The sequence below is a fragment of the Plectrocnemia conspersa genome, unplaced genomic scaffold, assembly GCF_051122295.1.
Source record: "Plectrocnemia conspersa isolate PC_06_02 unplaced genomic scaffold, ASM5112229v1 ptg000010l, whole genome shotgun sequence".
Taxonomy (NCBI): domain Eukaryota; kingdom Metazoa; phylum Arthropoda; class Insecta; order Trichoptera; family Polycentropodidae; genus Plectrocnemia; species Plectrocnemia conspersa.
The window spans coordinates 4,609,818-4,633,684 of NW_028277174.1; the positions used below are offsets into that span (position 1 = coordinate 4,609,818).

At 36.2% G+C, this 23,867-nt stretch overlaps 2 protein-coding genes across 21 annotated transcripts in view; both read left to right on the top strand.

Annotated features, from left to right (window-relative positions):
- The first annotated feature begins 1,889 nt into the window (after positions 1-1,889).
- On the top strand, positions 1,890-18,727 carry stai (stathmin). 11 transcript variants are annotated; one of them, XM_088195614.1, is made up of 9 exons: positions 4,329-4,564; positions 4,636-6,988; positions 7,061-7,148; positions 14,768-14,940; positions 15,002-15,216; positions 15,291-15,408; positions 15,670-15,810; positions 16,396-16,548; positions 17,068-18,727. In XM_088195614.1, exons 3-9 carry the CDS (start codon positions 7,124-7,126, stop codon positions 17,152-17,154), a joined length of 912 nt encoding a protein of 303 aa, XP_088051740.1. In that variant the 5' UTR covers positions 4,329-4,564; positions 4,636-6,988; positions 7,061-7,123; the 3' UTR covers positions 17,155-18,727. The 11 variants fall into 11 exon arrangements, with proteins under 11 accessions (XP_088051739.1, XP_088051743.1, XP_088051747.1 ...); XM_088195613.1 differs by lacking the exons at positions 4,329-4,564; positions 4,636-6,988 and adding an exon at positions 1,890-1,970; XM_088195615.1 differs by having other exon boundaries at positions 4,035-6,970.
- A 2,758-nt stretch (positions 18,728-21,485) lies between these two features.
- NFAT (nuclear factor of activated T cells 3) overlaps positions 21,486-23,867 on the top strand; it is an 80,171-nt gene continuing 77,789 nt past the window's right edge. For all 10 annotated transcript variants that reach the window (XM_088195630.1, XM_088195638.1, XM_088195627.1 and 7 more), the window contains exon 1: positions 21,486-21,652. Coding sequence is in view for 2 of the 10 variants with exons in the window: in XM_088195624.1 (XP_088051750.1) it covers positions 21,601-21,652 (52 nt within the window). In the remaining 8 variants the exon portion in view is untranslated. The remainder of the gene's footprint in view (positions 21,653-23,867) is intronic.

A 23,867-nucleotide genomic window follows, 5' to 3' on the forward strand; every position in this document is an offset into this window, starting at 1 on the left:
ATAAGTAAACCGATCACACAAATGTAATCCAACTAAAGTTACCTTCTAGAAAACATCTCAAAGCTATAATCGATACTTTTAAATTATTTTTTGCTGGTATTTTTCTCTGATGTTGCGGATTGTGTTGCGTAGTTTAGCTATTGATTTCCGTAACCGCGAGCAGTCGAAAGGGGGGGACTCGTATGGCGGATTTTATTATCATTTCTTAGAAAAAGGGGTAAATATTAAATGCACTTCGACTTGGTAACCACTGTTGGATGTGTCGGATCAAAGTGCAAGATTCGAATTCGCGACGAGATTCCCAACGGCCAGGAAACTTGTATCTCCTTTTTTAGCCGGTGAAATTCGTTCAACGGCGAATTTGCCGCCCACTCAGATATTATGACTTTTCAATCCAGCGTAATGAATCACGCGCAATTTCTTTGTGTGTAACTATATGATTCGAGAGTTGCTTTGTTATTGAAATATCTGACTAACATCTTAGTAAAAAAACTACTCTATAATATAACAATAATGAGATCGTGTATAAAACGCGATTGCATTTTATTTTATTTTATATTACGTAAACTGAAACGTAGAAAAGTTGTTTTGGCCAAACTTAGCTTTTCAAAGTAATCGTTGTATGCTTTTTTACCTCACACACACGATGTATAATAAATATGTAGATAATAATCAAAAAAGTAATATCAAATTGTTACTTTGAACGCAATATATTATATATTTAACTGTTACAAAAAGGCATGAAAACGACATTTTAACCATATTTCTCAAAGAAGTCGATAAACATTGCCACTAATTTTTGGATATATAATCAAGTGATTTTTTATATTTTAATTATAGAAAAGTAAACCTCTTATTGCTTTTATTAAAAAAATATATACTGCGTAGCACGAACATTTTGGTCAATTTCATAAAATAATTGCGTTTTAAAACATTTGTTAGCTCGTACAAAAATATGAAAATATATATTTTTAAATAAAGCAAAATTTAAATAACCAACACAAAGTTTCGAGTTTTAAAAGCATTGTTGGTTCTGAGCAAAGTAATGCATATAAATAATAATGTAAAATAAAATATATAATCAATAGAATTATACTTAAATTATTATAAACACTAGTCAAGTGAGAGCCCGGTCATATATGTGGCTCCTGTTCCCCCCTTCTCACATAAATTACAGAAAAGAAAATGTACGAAAACAATGTTTATGTGGTAATTCACTTATTTATGTTGTAATCAGATCAGTTTTTTTCGTTTTTTTGTTTCATTGAAAAACATTGTTCACTTAAAAAGTGGTTGAAATTGCTATTATGATTGTTTACAAAGGTATTTTTTTTTTATATATACATACATATATTGTATTGCTTAATTTTTATCTAATGTTCTAATTTTTATTATATTATTATTTATTCAACCCATAAGAAGGTTCTATCGTCCTATTTTGTTATTAAAATGTAAAAAGGGTTTTCCCGGAAAATATTTGTTAAAATTATTCTCGAATACGTTGAAATGATGTTTATGATTTGAAGATGGCTGACTAAATCCGGTTTTTCTATCGATCTTACAATATTTTGATCGTTGTCTTGAGTCAATTTGGCACAGATTAATAAATCTGAATTTTCGGCAGCCTTTTTAAATATACATAATGCTGTTATGGCCAAAAGCTCGTTACTTTGAACATCCCTCGTAATTTTGAATTTTTTCGTAATGAAACAAGAGATACGAAAATTTATTTTCAAACGCAGTTCCAGCGAACGGATCGCTCGCGATTGGCGCATCCCGTTTTGTTCGACCAATGAGCGTTGGGCAGATGGCGTACTAGCGTTTTCGGACGGGTTGCGTGCAGACAGCTCTCTCGGTATAAATCGCGGCGCAGGAGTCTTCCTCGTCTCATTGGTACTTGCAACGCTGCAACTCGAGAGCCGAGACGCCGTCAGCTGCTTTGTATTGTGAAGCCACCGGACAACAAAAAAGTATGTAAACAATAAATAAGTTTTTGTTTAACGTCCGCCATTCGAAGTGAAACTTGTTTAAGCTTTTATACCCGATAAGCTGTATCGCTATATCGAAACAAATATGGCGTCAAGTGCCGCTATGTGGTACATATTGACTACATATGATGAAAAGCAAAAAATATTCGATCAAATCTTGAGGGGAGCTTGATTATAGGGAAGCTGCGGATACATGCAGTTTGCTGCATTACCGACGCCATTTTATCGTTTCAAAAGTAATCTTGTTTTGTCGGTCGTAAGCGCTTACAAAGCGGCCATTGTTGTGTAACTTGTATTATTTTCGTTGCCGTTGAATATTCAAGATGTAGGATACACTTTTAATGGAAAACGTGGCCGCATTTTTATTGTCTGTACAAAGCTTACTTTGAACGGGCGAAGGCGTATTTCGCACAGAGTGTATAAAAAACGTATTTTTTATGTCCAGCTATAAAAACCGTTCTAATTTTCATTCAACATTTAAAATGGCTGTTTCGGTACAGTGCGTTTATATGCGAGTTTTATTATATTTTTTATAAAATACTATTTCAATAATTTAATTTAATTTTGTACAGCTTGTTTGAGAATTCGTGTTGATCGTACGTTAGTGATGGTTCTCAATAATTCATAGTTTTCAACTATTCGAATATTGAATCAAAATTAATGAATTATTCGAATATATTCATATTTTTCTCTCGATTTTTACTAATATTAATTTATTTGACCAATTAGTGTAAAAAATCAATTAATTATCTGTAATCATTAATAATTACTTTAAATTTTTTAAATTTTATAAGATGTGAATATCACAATGCTGTGCTAATTACTGATCAATAAATGCTCTATTTATTATTTTACATACTTTTTGATCAGCGACGTCATTTCAACTTTTTCCAGGGTGGAGCAAAACTTAGCCCGTTTGTAAATTTATATATAAAATTACAACCCCTCCACATGTTAAAAATCGTTAATGTATTTTTATAGCTTAGGTTCGAGAATCCTCAGTGTTGCTAATTTAAAAAAAAAATGAAAAAACGAAATTTTTTTCAGTTAAATTAAATATGTTTAAATTGAACATTAGATTTTTGACAGATAATTCTATGATTTAAATTTTTCAAAGAAAATTCTTGTATGTAGTTTACATAAAATAGTGAGACGCTGTGATTTTGATTTTAACTCAAATATGATATTTATATATCTCGTATTTTAACTAATGACACACATGTTTATGGCAAAATTTAAGGTAAGCAAATGCACCCCCTCCCCCAAATAATGACCATGCGTATCAAAATGAATAAATTCGATTATTCACCATTTACTTATACAGTAGTAGACACGGTCAATAAACATTTTATTCACGAATGTTTTTCGAAGGCGTTAAAAGTATTTTTTTTGTTGAGAAGAAGCGACTTACTGACTCGTATTACGAAACAAAATAAAGGCGCACAATGGACCATGGATTTTGGAGTCGCACTAGTCACCATCAATTTAAGAAAATATTTTGTAATCTGCAAAAAAATTGTCAACAAAATAGTCGTGAATTTTTAAAACCCATGCGAGTACATCCATAATCGAAAGACTCGCTATAAGGCTATAGATTTATGACCCTTATTTTTAATAAAAAGCGAAGTTTTTTCGTTGGTGTAAAGTGTAAACGAACAATTATGCGTATCCGAGTAGAGATTGTATTCGCGGACCTTACTTTAATAGAAACAACGGTCTGTGCCAAATAACTCCGGGTACCAAAAATGGAATTCCAGGACTACGCATTCTATATAATGATGACGTCTAATATAAGTTACGCTGTTTTACACGCCAGTCTGATAACATTGACTATAACAAAGCTTTCGGTTCTGACTCGATTCATCGCCATTGGTTTTTAGTATTTTGACAAAATACCGGGGTTTCATAGACAGAATTCAGCCCAATATATGCAGTCTTTTGGAGTTTTTGCTGCGCAGTCAAATTATTATTTTTATTTTCTTAACAGGTTATAAATTATTATTTTTATTTTTTACCTATATAATATGTTAAAAGTTCAGATCCATTAGATTAAAAAAATGGTAAAACATATATTAGAAAATAACGCGCTGTGCGACCAATTACACTTTGTTGATAAAACTTTATACCACTGCTTTAAATGATGAACAATTGCTATCACAAAGCAGGAGGATATACATATGTACATATCAGACCAATCGCTAATTAAAAACCTTCCAAGATCTGCAGAAAAATTCACGCGTGCCATTTTTGATACCGATGCCCTCTATTAGCCATTCCTGTTATACTCGATTGCCTTTAATCAACTATAAAGTATTTAATGAAACGCAAAAATATGTATGATTTCTTTGTGTTATCTGCATACAACTAGAGCGCGTGCATATATGCCTTTGTTTTTTTTATTGTACGTCTATGGTTATCAGACTGAATAATAATTTCATTGTCCCTTTGTTAGTTGCTGTCAATGTTTTTTCTTTGAGATTTAAAATAGTGACGTGACCTTGATAACATAATATACCCTGATAAAGAATAAAAATATATTGTGTCTTCCTAGTTCATATTCAAATATGGATAGCGAGGTGAATAATAGTAAATACAATTTTTAACACAATGTGATATTTTACCAGTACAGTTTTAAGATTTATTCCAGTATTCGTCGACCAGCCTACGGATGAAAGCTCAACTGGCTGCACGCCCACAGCCTTCTCGTCTTTCCAAAAGTGCAATGACTTTTCTTTTTGGTTTGCTCTTTATGTTGCACACATGCTACGCACGAAACGACCTCGAACCGTCGCATTATTTCACAACTCGTTCGGAGAGATCTTCGACAATGTTTTAAATTTTCTTCAGAACTAATATCCCGAGCGTTGTCTTTCAGAGGGCGGTTTTAAAATTTCATTCAATAGACCTGTTGCTTTTTGCAAGCCAATGTCAAAGTCGCACTTTAAATTTTAGAATTCCGCTACGTTTCCTGTTAACTCTTTTTCGTTCGTCATACTACGTGAGCATCACAAATACATTAAGTTTCAGTGAACTGGCTATATAACTAAAAAAATGTTTTTAGATTAATTAACATAAACAAAGCTCGTATGCTATATAGTATAGAACTATAGAATAAACCAGGGCTGTGAAGTCGTTTAAAATTATACCGACTCTCATTTTAACAATTTTAATAAGAATATTTTTTGTCAGCATATAATTATTGATAGCAATAAATATAATGTAAAAGATTTTCAAATTATAAAAAAATTAAGGATTTAAAAATAAATATTGAGCAAAAATGGCCAATTCTACCTAATTCACATTTATTGGCTTATTATAATGATATATGTAAAAAAGACGTACAAAAAATTAATGAAAAAGCTTGTTTCATTGCGATGCTAAATAATGTTGAGTCACATACATAGGTCTTACAATCTCACTGAACTCAGCTCCCGTGTCGACCGTGCGGCTATAACACGGAAATCGCGTTCAACGCACACAACGGGTTAAAAGAAATATAAAAACACCGGCTCCACAGCCCTGAAATAAACAAATAATTAGCGGATCTAGACTCGACTTTTTATATCAGAATAAATTATTAAGTTTTTTTCAATTAGTATAATACTTACAATGAAATTGAACAAAAAAGTATTTTTAATCCATTTCATAAATGTCAAAGTTTTATTGACTAGTGTCACGCTTTCCATTAAATAGCAATCAATAACCATCACGTTTCTATTTTCTATATGTCTAATAACCATTAAATATTTTTAGGACATTTTTATTGTCGAAAGGAAATATTGCGGAAAACTTGTTTCAATATCTACTCCTCCAGATACAAAAAACAATTATCTGCAGAACTTTCCCCAAACCATGACATTTAAACTCTTAACTAATAGACACTCATTCAAATGATCTGTAAATATTTCTCACCAAATGTGTTGCTATGAATAATGCGTATAGAATTAAACAAGATGTTGGTATTTCTTTAACGACAACTCTTGTTTGTTTTCTAGTTTCATTCGCGCAATGTGTAGTTAACTTATTTTGTATTTTTAATACATATTTGCATGGAGAGGAAAATGTAATTTGAAATAAGTGCAAATAAATAAAATGCCTTATACGAAAACTACATTGAAATTAAATTTACCCATGCTGTGCAATAAATACATAGTACAAGAGACCTGGCAAAATGCGCTCATACGTAAAAATGTTTTTGTTAATCTGAGCTATAAAAATAAAAATAAATAAAAAAATAGAAACATATTTATGTGGAAGCTGTTTTGTTTTACTTATAACAGTACTTTATTCAGACAACAGATTATTTACGATATCGTAAACGTAACGATTCTCCATTGTCCTTCACCCTACGTGCGAATAGACCCAATACGTTCGGATTTGATGATTCAACCGTTCGCCTTTTCGTCTTTTTTCTCTCCGAGTAATTCCATCAACGCGCGTATACGGAAATAGTCAAACAAAGAACATGCCTTACACGCATACGTATTCGAAAATAAACAATTTACCGCATCTATCGTCGGTCGGAGGCATCGCCCCGACGCCATTAGATTTTTCGATTTGTATATTTTTGCATCATTAATTGGCAAGCGTGTAATTTTACAACACACGGACATTAATTATATCTTTCGGGGTGGTTGAGCGATCGCGTGATGTTTAATTGTCGGTCTCTTAATTAAAATGTGCCACCGCTCTCAGTCGCGCTTCAAAAGAAGACTCTTCCTTCGGGGGGCCTACCTCTACCTATGTTCTCCAGACTTCCTCCTCCTCGTTCTCCCGCCGGCCGCCTCCTGCACCCCCGCCGTAGGCTGGCGACCTCGGAGGTCCGCACTGAAAACACAGTAACACTCGCACGTTCCAGCTTTTCGTGTGAGTGTACACATATTCGCGGGCCTGTACATGGGTGTGTTCATGGCGAATTCGTTCGGTTGCCAACGGTCAAACACGACGGCGTTACCTCATTTCACTGCACCATTTTGACAAAAGTACACGTGGATCGAAAGGTCCTAACGAAGCCAGGTGGATCTGGAATATATATTCCCGTACTAACGAGAGGTTTTTGTGTCGTTTTGCAGGCGCTGTCCTTCGCAGAAGAGTTCCCTCGAGACTGTCACTAGTTCTACTGCTGAAACATAACCATGGCCGGAGTCGAGTTTAAAACGCGTAAGTACCATTCTGCTCGTTCGAGTGCTCTACAAGGACTCGATAACAACGATTTTTTATTCGGGTATTAATCGATACTTAATCAATACGAAGGAGACATCATTAGTAATACTATATAGCATACAGCGAATTAATCGTACAAATTTGACACGTAATGGTTAATTAATTGTCGTTCTATTCATATATCATATGTAAGTGTAATTTTATTCATGGATGTACATACATACGGTATTTAGAGTTACATACATATGACGTTGATCTATTTTGACGTGGAATTTATTATTACTATTTTGATTTGCGAATTCGAATCTAATCTTATTTGAGTTGTATTGGGAGGTTGTGACGGGCCGCTTAGTGGGATTAGTGATTTAAATATAAAAAGCTCTAATGGAATCTAATATCGATAAAAGTACACATAATTAGTTTCGGGGTTTATTTTCACAATGGCGGTTATTTTTTTAGCTAGATGTGTATGTATAATATTTAAATTACTTTGGTGAATTCGGTTAACACAAAAATTGCCAACATTCTGCACTTAATATAATAATATTGAAGTTTATTATATTATAATGTATCAGTATTTTTTAAAATATACAAATTTATTGTCAATATATATCACACATAAATATTATATATAAGTTTATGTAGATTACTATATATTGGGTCGGCCAACCTGTAAAACAGAGGTTTTCATATATTATTTGGTAAAATATTTTATGGTTGGATACATGAAAAATTTTACGTTTTCCATTAGTATATATATATTAACCATTTTGATGTGCATATAAAATATCAAAATTGTACATTTTTTCCATAAATATATTCTATTGGTGATAAAAAATCGTCTTTTAAAAATATTTTATAATTATATTACTTTTCATTGGTATTATACACATAATTATAATTACATTTTTGTTACTTAAAAATATAGAAAAATACAAAATGTGTGAAATAAAAGTAAAATTTGTTCTTAACAAAGTAAACAAAAAATATTAATTCAAGTTATTATTTGTATAACGGCTAAATATATTAAATTAAATTTAGTTAATTTTATTGTATAATATTTAAAAAATCACAATCACTTCCTATCACCAATAAAATATATTTATGAAAAAAATGTACATTTTTGGTTTCAATTCTGATATTTTATATGCACACCGAAGGGGTTAACGTGCTGATGGAAATTTTAAAATTACTGTTAAATTTGTCGCGTGTGAAAATTTATAATGTAACCAACTATATAGTATTTTACCAAATAATATATGCAATTGTATAGTATGAATTTTTACATTTCTTGAGAACAACTGGGTTGAAACTCCAGTTGTGCTTTACAGGTTGCTTTAAAGTTTGGCCGACCCAATAAATAGTAATCTACAAAACTTAAATACATAAGTACACCCACCCCCCGATTTACGCGGTTCACTTTAACGCGGTCAAGAAAAATGTATTTTTTTAAATATATATGTTGAGATATGGCCAGAAGTGATCGCAAAAGATATTGTCGTTACATCCAAAAATATTGTTTTTTTTTTAAATTTATAATTTGTCAATATCATTGGCAGGAGAAGGATTTGTAAACTTAAATATTAATGATATCAACGAATTGTTTTTTTAATATCTGAATCAAATCATGAAAGTGAAATCGAATCCCCCAGTGAATCTGTCAAACCATCATTATTTACTGAAAAATAATGAATCTCTCCAACTAGTCAGAAAATTGGAAAACATTGTATTAAAAATTTATCAAAATATAGAACGTGCTCTCAAATTCCAAAGAGACCTGCGAAACACAGTATGGTATATATTTTCTATACACAGTATAGAAAAATACAACAGATTTACGAAAAATAATCAAAGATCTCGGATTTTTTAATAAAAAAAGTACTCAAGAAACATGGATATTTCCGCTAATTGTGGAATTGAACTGACCAGTTCTTCTAATGATGATTTCGAACCGGTTATGAAGAAAATGGTTAGAATGTTAGAAGACAGCAGCGAAAATGAGGATGAATAAATTTTAGTTCTGTTCCGAGTTTTAATGTTTTGTTGTTTTATAAAAAAAATATTGTATTAATAATACTCATGGCGTTATTACATGTAGCTACTACAATTTTAATTAAATATTTTTTGTATAACGAACTGTATCTTTTTGGGTGAATTTTTCAGAACTCATCTTCAAATTTAATATGAAATCAATGTCTATATTTACGCGATTTTTTTATACAATGGAACCTATCTTATGATTTTTTTACGCGGGGTTTGCGAAGAACGTATCTACCGCGCTAATCGGGGGATGGGTGTATATAGTTTTATATTATATGTGTGATAAATATTGACATTTAATTTAATTAAATATGATGTATATTATAATATTATATAATACATTTATAATAAATTTCAATATTATTTTATTAAGTGCGGAATTTTCGTACGTGTGATTATCTATGTTCGCAATTTTCGATGTGTGGAATTCTTGTGTGTGCAATAGTCCGATCACCATTTAACTCGACGCTTTCTGATTCCTCCTTCGTATTATGTAAGTACTCGCATTGAGTTGGGCCATCGATTTGAAGGCTGAAACACGCGTCGGGTAATATAGTATTTAGCGGTTCGGACACAGCTGCGGGTAAACCGACTATAAAATTAAATACTAAATTAGTCGTTGTGCAAATAGTATTTTTAATATGTAATGAGTGTTTCGACCTAGGCGGTTCGATATTTTTACTACGGCTATTTTCTCCCCATATACCCTGTGCTTTTGTCGCGATCGAGTGTCGGACGAACAAATCTCGAGTGCATCGGTCGGCACGGCCGTGACCGTCGTCGAGCTGGGTCAACGCACTGGTGCTGCATCTTCGCGGCCGTCGGATGAGCCTTGAACGTTTTGCGGTCGATCGAACGAGCGATATCGGCGATATCGATTTCGCGACACACATAATATAATCGCGCGTATGCGCGGCGTAATCGACCCCAATCTGTTTACGCGTACGACCCTTTGTATGTCAATGACAACGCTTACTGGCTAGGCTTTCCTTGGCCCGAAATTTGCTACCGCCCGTAACAAAATTGCAATTTTTAACCGTACGATTCAAGGTTTCAGCAAAACGTTTCGTTTATAATGAAAAATATATAAGTTTATATAACATGTCTCATTTATTTTACAATCGACATTATTCTAAAGCAACGTTTCGTTACATTTTTGGTTTTATGTACTCATTTACTAGTCAAATGAAGGCTGTTTTTGATCATGAATTAGAACATTAAACTGTGTTATATCCGGATTCGCATAGATAAGTTGTTGCAAACGGAATTAAAACTTCCACAGCCCGCTAAGAGAACACCAGAATTCTCCGCTTTTCCAGTATTATTATTGTAGTCTTGTTCGGTACTCGGCTTAGCTCCGCTTGGTGCGATCTAGGCTGAATTCTCGCGTGTCCCAAGTCAGAAGCAAGGTAATAGGAAAGTCATGTTCTGACTTGTGTAAAATCCTAATGTAAATGTATTCGACTTGTCGGCACTTGCATTGGTGCTTTTGTATTTGTATAGAAACCGGCTGTCCTAATCCGTCCAGATCTCTTATCGTCACGTAAGTAAATCAAAATTGCTATCAAATTCTGGAAAGAGTTTTGCTGCGCCGTGGGTGAGAAAGTTACTGAATAAACTTTGGATCATGTTCTTTATAACACGGAGTCCACATACCATATTGGATTCGTGAAAGAATTTCAGGTGAAAATCAATTTATCAATTGATAAATTGATGGGTTAAATATTGTAAATTGTAGACATTATTGTGAAACAATTTTCTATTTTTTGCCACAAAAATAAGATGTAATTATTATGTAAAATTATACGCTCAAAGGTTATATTTTTAGGATATAGTCATTGATTTTTTTTAATACATATGACGAGGAAACACTTCATATCGCATTAATTTAAAGTTGAGTTTAGTGCTTAATATTATAATTAAGATTTTTAAAAACGAATTATATTTTTGCTATTGTAAAAACGTAAGAATATTTTAAGTTTTTTTAAATGGAGCTGAATTTGTCGTGCACGTGAACGTTGAAGGTTAAAAGGCCTGCCGTTTATCTTATTATTTCGTTTACTCGCAAACGTATTTTATCTATAAGTTATTTTTCTTGCACCAAATATGTATTAATTTAATAAATCAATACTTATATTATTAAATCAATATGTCCGTTGAATTCGATTTTATCACTTCCGTCTCCTATGTTTGGTAATAAGATAGCGTCTCGTTTACGTGACAACAAATCCGTGCAAATGTATAAATCACAGTTTTTTCGGTAAACTAGGTGTCGTCTTCGATTTAGCGTTTTTCATGCGTGTATACAATATACTTATTGTACATGCAAACACGTTTGTTTATTATAACATAATATTTTAAAAACGCAAATTTAAGGATATCTTCGGATTTGTTTATTTATCGAACGTTTTATGTGTTTCGTTAATTATGAAAAATAATATTAATTAAATGGCTGCCTCTGAACCTTTAGCAGGGATCCTTTTGATGTACTTTTCGATGACTTTCTTACATTTCGGGCGGTATCTCGGTTATAACTTATCGGATGTTGGTTTTTAGGTGCTCTAGCGTTTCAGGTTTATCGGCGTAGACACGACACATGGCGTAACCCTACAAAAAATCCAACTGCGTTAAATCGCATGATTTTGGCGGGAAAGTTTACGTCACCTAAAACGAGAAATAATGCGACATGGTAACTTTTCACGCAAAATATCCAACGTTGCACCCTATGTGTGGCAAGTTTTGACTTGTTTGGAACCACATGTCTTCCACATCAATATCTTCAATTTTGTGCCAAAATAATCGATTATCATGCGCATACAGCGCTTACATTTTGGACATGTAGTGGTCTCTCGTGAATCACGTGAGGATTTTCCTCGACCTATATGCGGCAATTTAGCTTATTAACATACCCAGAGAGGTGGAAATGTTTTCTTTGAAAAATCAGCATCAACTTCCTGCTGCTCTAACACTCAATCTGCGTAATTATTCGCTGTCCATTGTCTCTAGGCTTAAGTTATTATGTCATCTGAATTTTATACGGGCGTAGGTGCAAGTCCAGATGCAAAAAGCTCAACAGCTGCAAACGCCGACGAATTGAGAATTCCTGGTCTTCGGCCACACTTTCACCTACAGCGGTAATATTCTCGGCTGAACGGGCGCCATTATGATACATAGGCTTTACCCTATCACCAACGCTTCCAGTCTCTTAAATTTTTTCAATACCGATGACGATGAAATTGACCATAATCTTCCCGTAAATTTCGATACACAGTTCGTACAGAATTGTTATTTTTGTAGAACAATTGAACAATTTTAACGCGTTGAGCGGTGGTTAAGCGATCCATTTCGTAAATGTGTTGTTGCAGACTAATACGCGTAATACTGACAGCTGTGATTTACAGTCCTGCCAACACGGCAAAATCGAATTGGATCTACCTTTATAATAGTTATTAAATTATCATAATTATAGATATTACTTTAATATTATTCGTTTTTCTGTATCCCATTCAACATCATAAAATTCAAATTTTCGATGATGTGTATTACTAGGGAATCTGTCCCTAAATTTTTCCATCGAGATTTAAAACTCTTGAAAAAATTAACGCAAAAACCAATTTGCATTTAAATTACGTAATGTATTTTTTTTAATATAAATATGAAATCCTGAAATAATGTATTTATCGAACTGATAGTTTCGATTCAAAATGCTGCCGATAATCACATTACTATGTATACGAATTTATTTTAATTCATTTATATAACGTAACGCAACAGTTACTACGAAATCGTTTTAAATGCGGAAGAACCTGCTGTTAAACGAGACGCTTTTTGCACGCGTTTTCCTAATAAATATAATTAAGCGTCGAATATTATAAGGCTTATTTTTGTTTCGTGTGATTCAGCGCAGTTTAGTCATTTCTGCCCTCGCGTTCGGCGACAGCGCGACGCGTTATTAAAAATCGTAAATAACTTCTAAACCCTTCTGTCGACATTTTCAGCGATCGTTTGAGAGTTCGAAGGCCCGCTTCGGAGAAAATTTAATATTTTTAGTAAACGCTTTTAACTTTCGACCGAATTTTCGCCTTTTGTATTTTATATAGGACGCCTTTCTTTGTGCAAAGCTTTATTTCGCTTCACTTCGATGCAGCGCTTTCGGCGACCGCAAAATGAGCGGCGGCGTATCGATTTCAAGCGCGAAACGTGTCAGTTTTTTTCCACCCCGCTGAAACTGATAGAAAGAGTCGTGTCGGTTTTCGCGTCGTGACTCATCGTCCTGCGCCTTATTCTTCCCGCTTTTGAAAACTTTTCTCTCGTCGCCTCGTGCGAATAAGTAATCGGCGCGCGTCGCGGATTACATTTGTATTCCGCTTGGTCGTCGTTTCGAAATTACAATACGATACGCGACAGCGTCGAACCTCTTCCTCGGGCGACGTCCGTTCCGCGCTCGGACGTCCACTTCGATTCTTGCGTTTTACAGACGGGAGGGTAATCCCCGGGGAACGTGACTCATCGGATTCGCCGGAGTGCAATTATTGTACATATTGCAAACGGCCGCGGCTAGACAGCGCCCGACTATATCCGACAAACTTAGGAAATTCCAATCGAGTCTAGTGTTAAATTCGACATTCTTTGGTATTAAAGAGAAAACATATACGTGTATATTTTCCCTGGAGTCAGGTCTTGCAAATCGGCTTTCTGGAAAAGCGCCGGTTTCGCTTTTCTCGCATAAGAGGCGCGCACTGCGGCCGGTTTCGTTTCGATTCGGATCGGAGCCAGACGCACTGTCGTCGGGCCCCGTCGATCGGAGACGTAGATCGGCGCGTCGCCGCGGAAAGGGAGAGAAGAGCGAGGGGCGCGGGTCGTATCGACCTTCTCGCGCTAGGGGTAGTCCGAGGGCGCACGCGCGACTCTAGCGGCCTCGACGTCCACGGCGAAGGCTCTGCGACTCGGCGGCAGACCGGCGTCGAACGCAGCCGCGTAGCCTCGCCCTCAGCCTCGCCATGCTCATCGGACTGGTGCGCGACTCTGTGCTGCACTGCTTCTGCCATACGTGCAGGGCGCCCATCCTCCCGGCAGGTAACCTCCGGTCCGATCCTCAGTCGTCGTCAGTCGCCGATCGTCGGCATCCTCGCTGCGATCTGCCGATCGCTCGGGGAAATCCACCGCGACGGTGACTCACGGCGACGACTTCCCTAGACCCGGAAGTATCGATTTTGCGGAATCGCATCGCGGCGTGCCGGCGCCGCGGTGCTTTTCCGATCGATCGCCGGCTTTACCCCGAACCGTCTTCTCTCCGAAACAGCCAACCGCCGGGCGGCGCCCTTCAAGAAGCAAAAGGCGGGCGGAAACAAGCCGCGGACGAAGCAACCCAAGAAAGTCAAGTTCATCAGTGAGTACCGCTCTCCGCTTCGCACTTTCGTTACGTAAACTCGTTTTCCGTAATGCCGGCGACTTGTTGATTCGACGCCGGGGCGTCGGCCGCGTTCGCCCTCCGCATTTTCGTCGATATCGAACCGCCTCCGCGCGCCGCTTCCGTTGCACTAGGTCGCGTTCTCACGTCTATTTTTTCGTCGCAGCTACCGAGATCAGGTGCCAAGAGATGTCCAAGGGCGGCTTGGCCTACGAGGTGATCCTCGCCGAGCCGGTCGGCACCCCGGTCGTTCCCAAACGACCTCTCTCGCCCGGAAACAAGACTCCTTCCGCCGAAGAGATCGAAGAGAAGCACCGCGCGGCCGTGGAGCGAAGGCTGGTGAGTTTCCGTCTCGATCGCGGATTCTCGTCGACCGGATAACGACGTCTTCCTTTTTCAGTCCATAGAAGCTTCGAAGATGGCCGCGATCGCCGCTAAGATGGCTAAGATCGAAGAGGCTTCGCGCAAGAAAGAGGAGCAGACCAACGCCTTCATCGCGACGACCAAGGAGGCGCTGGACGCGAAGATGGACCATCACGTCGGCAAGCGGGAAGCTTATATCGGCGACCTCCGCGCCAAAGTCAAGGATCATCTCGAAGGCGTCGAAAAGACTAGGTGAGTCGGAGATCGCTATCGCACGATCGCGCTCTCCTTCCGCTCCGACTGATCGATCTCGATTCCGCGCGCAGGTTGACCATCGAGCAGCAGACCGGCGAGGTGTGGAAAGCCATCGAAGACAAGCTGAACACGGCGGCCGCACAGCGAGACGAAAACTTGAAAAAAATGTTAGATAGGCTGAAAGAACACGTGAGTACCCGCGAGCTTCGGTTGAATGTCGACTTTGATGCGTATGTATGCGTTCGGTGTTGTATATCATCTCTCGTTCATCTTCATGGTCGTTTTTTGGTTCGAAGTTCGTTTTCGCTTGTATTATTTCGATAGTTAGAATATCTTCGCTCCGAGAAAGCGCGTACGCACGTTCACTTCAATATCGACATGCAATAGCGAGTCGTGTCAAAGCACGCTCGCGCGCAATATTTCACCGAAATACTCTTTGCACGCCCGAAGGAGGAGCAGGTTCAGAAGATTCGATCGAACAACGCGGAGAGGTTCAAGCAGCTGGAGACCACCATCCAAGATAAACTCGAATCGGCGTCCACGCGCCGCGCTCTGTTGGAACTCGAACAGAAAGAGAAATTACGCAATTATGTGAGTAATCTGCGACCACTTTACGATAACGCGCGTTTTATTATATTACCTATTATCGAAGGGCGGCAATTTTCAGACGCCCAGGGCTACATTGTTATCGATCCGAAATAAGCAAACCAGATTCTACCGCTACTGTTGGAAACTTGACAAAAATTGAATTAAATATGATATTTTTTTAATGTTTGATATTTCCATTACGATAAATATGCACGTTATTTACTTTTATTCAGATAAATACTTTTCAATGTGGCCCTGTTAGTCGAAAGCTCTTCATGTATTACCCCCCCCCCCCCCCCCCAATAATATCTGCTCTGTGATTATATATTACATTTTGCGCTTTTAACGTTTAAGTAATTATGACGTAATTTTAACGCGCCTCAACGCCCTAAACGGCCAGTTAATGCAATATCAAAAATCATCGATATTTTTTACTAAAATAACATAGTAAATAATAGTGAAATAATCGCAGACTGCAGTCGTTACACATGTGGATTTTTATTTTGAAGTATTTTTTATTATATATTTATTTCGCAATAGTGTATGTTATGTAGTTGCTTTTTTGATTTTTCGTTTTGCACGCTTCAGAACACTAAACCCACCGAAGTCAGAACGATGGCTGCTCAATTGATCAATAATAAAAACAGTGAACTTTCGAAAGAGGTCGAAAATAAGCTCACTATAGCAGAACAGAACCGCGAGCGAGAAATGCAGAAAAAACTGGATGTTATTAAAAAACAAGTACACTTATTTTATTTTTATCCTTACCATTACATTTGCATCGTTCCCTGCTTAAATTTTATTTCATACTTCATTATATGTTCTATTCGAATCGTGCACTTTGCGCTTAAATGTACGTAATTGATTTAAAAGTTTAACAGTTGTATAGGAGCAATAATTTTAGATTTTAAAATCAATCAAGTCAATGTTTTCAAGAACAATAAATATATTTTTTTCGTCCAAATTAATCATTTTATTTAAATTTGAATGATTTTGTAATCTAAAATAACACATATTTTATGAGGTATTGTTGTTTACATCTTGTCTTTTAATTGTTAAATGATCAAAAGACGACTCAGTAGTAATAATAATAATATTATTTTGAAAAAGCAAATCTTAAATAAAAACTTTTATTGCTCTTTTCTAAATTCGGTCGTCATCTTGTTATTACCATCGTTCACTCGATTTACCATGTTTTTAGCGTATAGTTTTAACCTATTTATTTAGTTTTAGTCGCTTATTCCAGTAATTGTGTTGCAGGAACGTCGCGCAGAGATGGTGAGGCAAAACAAAGCAGCTTTGGCAGAACAGACCGGGGAAGAAGCTGTGACCGCTTCGTCTGGCTAAATTTCCACTGCCTATGTTCCGCGTGTACAGGCACTAGTTGCTGTCAGGCTTCATATTTACTCTTCAAATATCTCTGCCCTCATTTGATACCAAAGCTGTTAATGATTGCATCCAATTACTGCAGCATTAATTCAATTTAACAAAAAAAAAGAAAAAAACATTTCTTTTGTATTACACCCCGAGGAATTGCAAGTATTATAACCGTCGGAGGGGAAAAAAGTATTTTTTTAAATTAAGTTTTAATTTAAGTTAATGTTAACGCTCTTAATGTAATCGGTGTGAATTCTAACTCGCGATAACTTCGGACGATCGGCGACGGAGCGTCAGCGCCCCTCTGCCCTCGGTCGAACGCTCCGTGCGATCGTACGCCTCGGTCGCACGGAAGCGACGAAACGATTCATATCTCGCGTGTGACGTTTCACTTATCTTTTGCGTATCGCCTGAAAATGATTTTCTTTATATTTTGTTTTAGTAGTCGCAGTGTGAGCTAACGTACTAGTTGTTAATCGAACGCCGTCGCTTTGCGGTCGAGCTCCGCAACAATGATTATTGATATTGCTATATTTTAACAAGCCGGTCGCGTGAGACGCGTCGGGAGACTAACGTTTCGGCGAAATATCATTTTACACACCGAACGAATATATCAATCAGCGTACTCGGGTAATTTTTAACGTAAGACTAGGTTTCGTTTTTTATAAGAGAGACCGTTTCGATCGGACGCTCGCGAACGAACTCTAAACGAATGTCTCGTTGTTTCTAGAGCGGAGGCTGCGCGCGAACGCTAGCGCCTTCGTTTTCGAATCGCGCCCTACTGGAATTGCTTATCTAGTTCGCGACGTATCGTACGCTCTCTCGTCGTCTTTGCACTAAAATCGTGCCATCTCATCGTGTAAGTCTTAGGATAAATTTGAAATATGTAATCGGAGAAAAAAATACAAGTGATAAAATTGGCTTTATGGTATTTGAGTTAGCTAAAATATCATCGGGACGGTGCAGCGTAACAAATTAGGATTAAGTCATATGTATATTTTTAGCTTGTTCACGTTTTAATACGAAAAAATCCTCATTCGACCAATTTGCCTTCGATATTATTGTGTAGCATCCTAGTATTATTATAGTCACTGTTGTAATGAATATGTATAGTGTTACAGTGAGTAGCTTTTCTGAAAATTTCTATTTTTGCATATTTATTAGTCGTCGCTGTTCTCGACGCGTTTACGTTCGTCGATTTTAACGTTATTTTTGTACGCGCGCTCGAGTTCGACGTTTGGAAGTTAGTTAGACGAGATCGAGAGGCGAGATTCGAACTAGGAGACTGCGAAGACTCGTCTCTCGGTTTCGATCGATTTATTTAAGTTCGTCCGACGGACCGTCGTAGAGGTCGTCAGGTGTGTGTTTATTATGGTTAAGACTGATACTATATAAGTATGCGACGAGGAGGATCGGAGACGAGGCGAAGTCGACTCTGGAGTCTTAATCGAAAGCGACGATTCTAGCGTCTTCGTCGGACGCGATCTTGAGCGGAAAACTTATTATTTGCCTACTTTAATTGAATAAACGTTTATATAAATAAGTCACGTGTTTTATTTCAATATTTAATTTTATCCTAGATAAACCATACCTGCCATTAAATAAATCATAACAATTCCTACCTCTAAGATGGAAATTTTGATGGAAATACTAACTTAGTTCGATAGCATCTTCAAAATTAAGTTTTCTTTCGTTCATAGATATCTGATTTATTGGATCTAGATTGTAAGGATTTTTTTTACATTAAAAATACGCTAATAAATGTTTTAGTGACAGATCTCTAATAGTTGTAAAAATTGTTAGCACTGAATCACTTTCGAAGTGAGTGTTTTCTTATAGTTAGCATATATCAAGTCAGCAGAGAATAATAAGATTTATAAGCAATGATCTGACATATCCTGAAGAACTACTGAGAACATCCACACGTTTTGTTTTAATGATTATGATCCTCCACTTTTTATAATTCCATAACATTGTGCAACATCAATGACGTATCTATCTACAATTTTTAAAACTCACCGACTTGTCTTCAAGCAGCACAATCCAATTAGTGTAAAGTTTCGTCAAACGATTTTTAGCATGATAAGAGAAGAATATCTGAAAGTATCGAGGTGTTTCGTCGTTTGCTGCCTTTTGTACCACCTACTTCTATGACAGCGGATATTCGCTATACACAGTTGATTCTATTTCTGTTGAAAACTTGGGAGTCACGTTTTAATAGGTATGGGGATTAAGTATCGAAGTCTGTGTACTTTTTTCCCACTTATATCCCCCCCCCCCCCGAGAGGTGAATTGGCCTATTTTGGAATTGATCTAATGAAAGTTCTAAAACTATGATTAGATTTAGATATTTCATTAGATCTAGCTGGGTTTGGGTCGAACAGCAAATATACGTTTCGCAACTGTCAAAATGAGAAAATATTGAAGATGAATGTTTTAGTATTTATGTATAAATTAGAAAATAATATGTTACCAGAGTATTTTAATAATAAATAAAGAAGTACATAGATTTAATACCAGAAATAGAGACAATTTAATAGTAGATATGAGAAAACGAGTACAGCCAGGGGAATTATGTACAGTGTGAATTTGTATATTCCTAGTACAATCCGCAAAAATAAAACTAACGGTTTTCCTAAATGGAATAAAGAAACACCTTTGTGCATTAAGAAATATATAATAATAATAAGTCTTTTTTTATTTTCTGTTTATGTTTATATGTATGTTTAGTGTTAAGAATTAGCTAAATAGATTAATAAAAATATATACTAGCACATACCAGATAAGTTATATTTTCACTAGTAAAAATATACATCTACCTGTGAAAATGTATTCCGGTATGATTTTCATTAAAATGACATTATTAAAAAAGAAATCGAGATAGATTCATCTTTTTTTGGGTGATAATTCGTATAATATAATTCGTATAATATTAAATAAATTTTCTCATCCTTGAATTTTTGACAAAATTCAAGGATGAGAAAATTCCCCCCCCCCCTCAAATGTTATCTCTAGACCAGATGTCTTCCTTTGAGAATTCTCATTCTCAAAATTTCCAAAAAGATTAATTTTTTAGTTCTCGTTGCAATTTCTTCTTCGAGCAAAATTTTTAAATTACCTTTTTTTAATCTCCCACAGTAATTTGTTCTCAAACAAAAATTTCTGTGATTTTCCTTATTATTTTTGGTGTTTTCCTTTGATATTTTTAAAATCGAGTCATCTTAAAACGTCAGTTAAATAATTTATCAACAATTCAAGTACTACATATGTATGTTATATTAGTTTTGACTGTATTGTTCGGAATCCCAGTAAAGCTAGATACTTGTTAAAAATGATTCATTGATGATTCAAAGAGCACTGGGATTTAATACGTTGCATTCTGAATGTAGCAGTTTTTAAAGTTGCCAACTTTGTGTCGACAAACCATTGATGCTCAGCGATTTTTAGCAGCCGGCTGTAGAATACCATAGAAAGTCAGGATCGTCTTTTATTTTTAATCGTTGCGGCTAGGATAGATGCAAGGATGTTTTCGGCGATAGATATAAGGACTTGTAACAATTTATGTGGGACGAGTACTACCTACTAACTAAACTTGATATAAAACGTTTTGTATCAAGCACAAGAATGTCATTAATAAAGAATTATATTGATTTTCATGCGGATGAATGTAATGTAATATATTAAACTGAGAATAGTGAGCTAACCACAGATAGTGGATTTATAATAGGATATGTAAGAAAGGAATTATTTAGAGACATCTCTTGTACACAATTGAAACTATTTATTTAAATAGTGCAAATTATTTGTTTCCATCTAACTAACGACATGAATCAAATCCACTGCTCATATACGACTTTCGTGACACGAGAGTTTGATCAGATTTATGAAGAATATTTCAAAATGTCTATGATGATTTCGAAGGTGATACATTTATACGTATGTATTGTATTTGAAAAAAAATTCTATTCTATGATTAAAATTCCAGGTCGATGTTGCGGGTTGCTTTTTGAGGGTGATATGTACAGAAAAATGAAATGACTAATTTTATTTGAAAATATATTGTTAATTCGACAGCCGTTCGAACGTCAGTGCTGCCATCTGTCGGCAGCGGTGAGAACTGCAGTAAACACGTTGTCATTTGTTCGCAAGTTCGGAATAGTTGTGGGATCGCAGAATCACATATCTCGGTATCAGTGTTTTACTCGATCGAACAAAATCGAAATTGGCTCTCGACAGCGGGACGAGAGAGACGAGCGCAACAAGCCGTCGTGACGTAGCGGCGGCTCTCGACCAATCGGAGCATTCGAGCGTCAGCTGGAGTCGAGGTCGCTCCGGTGGACGCCGCGGTTGTTTACAAAGCGAACGGGGGCTCTGTTGTGTGCCGCGGAGGCTGCGAGCGCCGCCCCGTTCGTCGGCATGAAGATCAACAAGACGACGGCCAGAGGAAAGATCGCCAGGGGCGCTGCCGGTGAGTGTGGCGGCTGTGACCTTGTCCGCGCGATTCGCCGATCGCGCGACGTATTTAGTATTTACACCTAGCGACTCTTCCGCGTCTTCCTCGGGGGCGTCGCTCTCGACGAACGCGAACGCCGCGCCGTACGTCAAAACAAACACGCGCTCGCGAATGCCCGTTTTAAAATTCGAATTTGCAAATGTTGCCAGGCTACAAAAACGACCTTGCGTTTTCGTGTCGGGTGTGCGTGACGAACTCGAATCGACCCTTAACGATGAGTTTCGTTTGCTTTATTTATTTGTTTACTATTTGTCTACGCCAGCGGTTACGAAGTTACGTTTCAACAACACAAATCCATATCTTTTGATTGCGGTGGCTGCGGCATCACCGCGGTTAAATTACTTCTCCACTATGGATGGATGTATCTTTTAGATCTTTCAACTTTTTTTCTCGCCGTCGTAAACAAACTATATTTTCATATCTGAGCATTCCCAGCGAGGCAAATCATATTATTACCGAGTATTTTTTTTTTTGCAAAAGTTAATACCTAAATCCCAATTAAAGTTTACTGTTTAAGTTTACAATTAAGTTGATAAAACAACCTGTATTCAATGTGTTTATTAACAAATAAATCGTATAAAAAATATTGTGGCGGTCCATTTATATAAAGATTTTATTATAGCCAAATTATGTTGCTGCTTCGTGCACTGGTCACCGTTAATATTCTAAATATTCAAACATATAACTATATCTTAAATAAAATACTGTCTAATTGTCACCCATCAACATCCATCGCCAAAACGTTATGTAAAAAATCTGCTCAGCATTAATGACCGCCATCAGCCGGCATACTACGTACTAGTAATCAAAAATGTCGATTCCAACTGTCTTCTGTAAGTCGCCCGATGGCGTTTGTTTGCGCAAACCATAATGCACAAAAGGATATGGATTCTCTGTATTTACGAGAGTAATAATGACGTGATTTGACACATTGTTTATGCATTCTTTAATGTCCATAAGGATTGACATTATGAGAGTTTACCGTAGTGGTCTGTTCAGTGTCAAGTCTACTGTATTACTTGTCGTTATCTTTGTTGCGGGGAACCCTTTGTTTAAATTACGCTATTGTCAAGTTATATTATATTATTTTCTCTTGTGGTTATCGTTTGGTTAACCAAATTAACTGCACAAGTGTATGGAGTCTCCCCACAACGTCTTCGGATTTTTTTTATTAATCTAAAATTTTATATATCTTATTAATTATAAAAAAATATCAATTAAACGGCTGCCTTTTTGCAGCAGCTGATCCTTTCGATGACATTTTCGTACATTTCTGGCAGTATCTCGGCTATAACTTGATATCTTCAGGGATAGCCACCATAAATAATTGTATTGCCTGTTGCTACGATTAAATTCATTCCGTACGAGAACTATATGTATCGTTTCGTCCGAATTAACCATAACCACAATATTAAGTTTTTTGTAGACAATGTTTAGAAACAGTAAAATATATAATTTTGAGGGAAGTGGGAAATTTTAAGTTGTTTTCCTCCTAAAAGTTTATTATTACCCCTGAGTAGCCATTTTACAAAATCGTTTCTAGACCACTGTTATCTATAATGGTGTTATGCGTTATCTTTTTCAGTAAAAAAGTTTAAAGACCACTGCTCTAGATAATAATCGACCTTGAACGCTTACACTTCCTGAGTTATAAATATTAATGAAACTGAAAATATCTTTACATAATTATGCACACACTAAAATCATCTACCATCAAAAAAAGACAACGCGAAATTTACGTATGCGCGCAGCTTGTTTACGTTTTATTACATAACAAGTTGAACATTAAGAAAACATCGTTGGCCTTCGATATTTCAATGTTAAGTCGGAAGTTTATTCAAAATATACGCTAGGGCATTTTTTAAACTGCAGTTGTCAATAATAAATATGCCTAAGTGAAAATACAGTTACAAAAATTAAAAAAAGATTTCTTAATTTGGGAGACGTTACTACATCTTTATTTCTTACAAGGAATACGAAATTTTTACAAAAAGTACTGGAATACGAATTACTGGGGTTACGTCGACATGTATACATATGAAAGCACTTAGAGCTTTTCTCATTTGTTTACTCCCAATTGCGCAAAATTATGATTTCGATATTTTTTTGCTTGATTTATATCTGTTATTTTCAACCTTTAGAATATAAAATAGTATTCGAATATATTCGT

What these genes read in the sequence shown, in the direction of transcription:
- stai (XM_088195612.1), top strand. Translation starts at nt 14,192, where the DNA reads ATGCTCATCGGACTGGTGCGCGACTCTGTGCTGCACTGCTTCTGCCAT. An exon ending in GAAGGCGTCGAAAAGACTAG is followed by an intron (nt 15,217 to 15,290) that starts GTGAGTCGGAGA and finishes TTCCGCGCGCAG; the next exon opens with GTTGACCATCGAGCAGCAGA. An exon ending in AAGAGAAATTACGCAATTAT is followed by an intron (nt 15,811 to 16,395) that starts GTGAGTAATCTG and finishes TGCACGCTTCAG; the next exon opens with AACACTAAACCCACCGAAGT.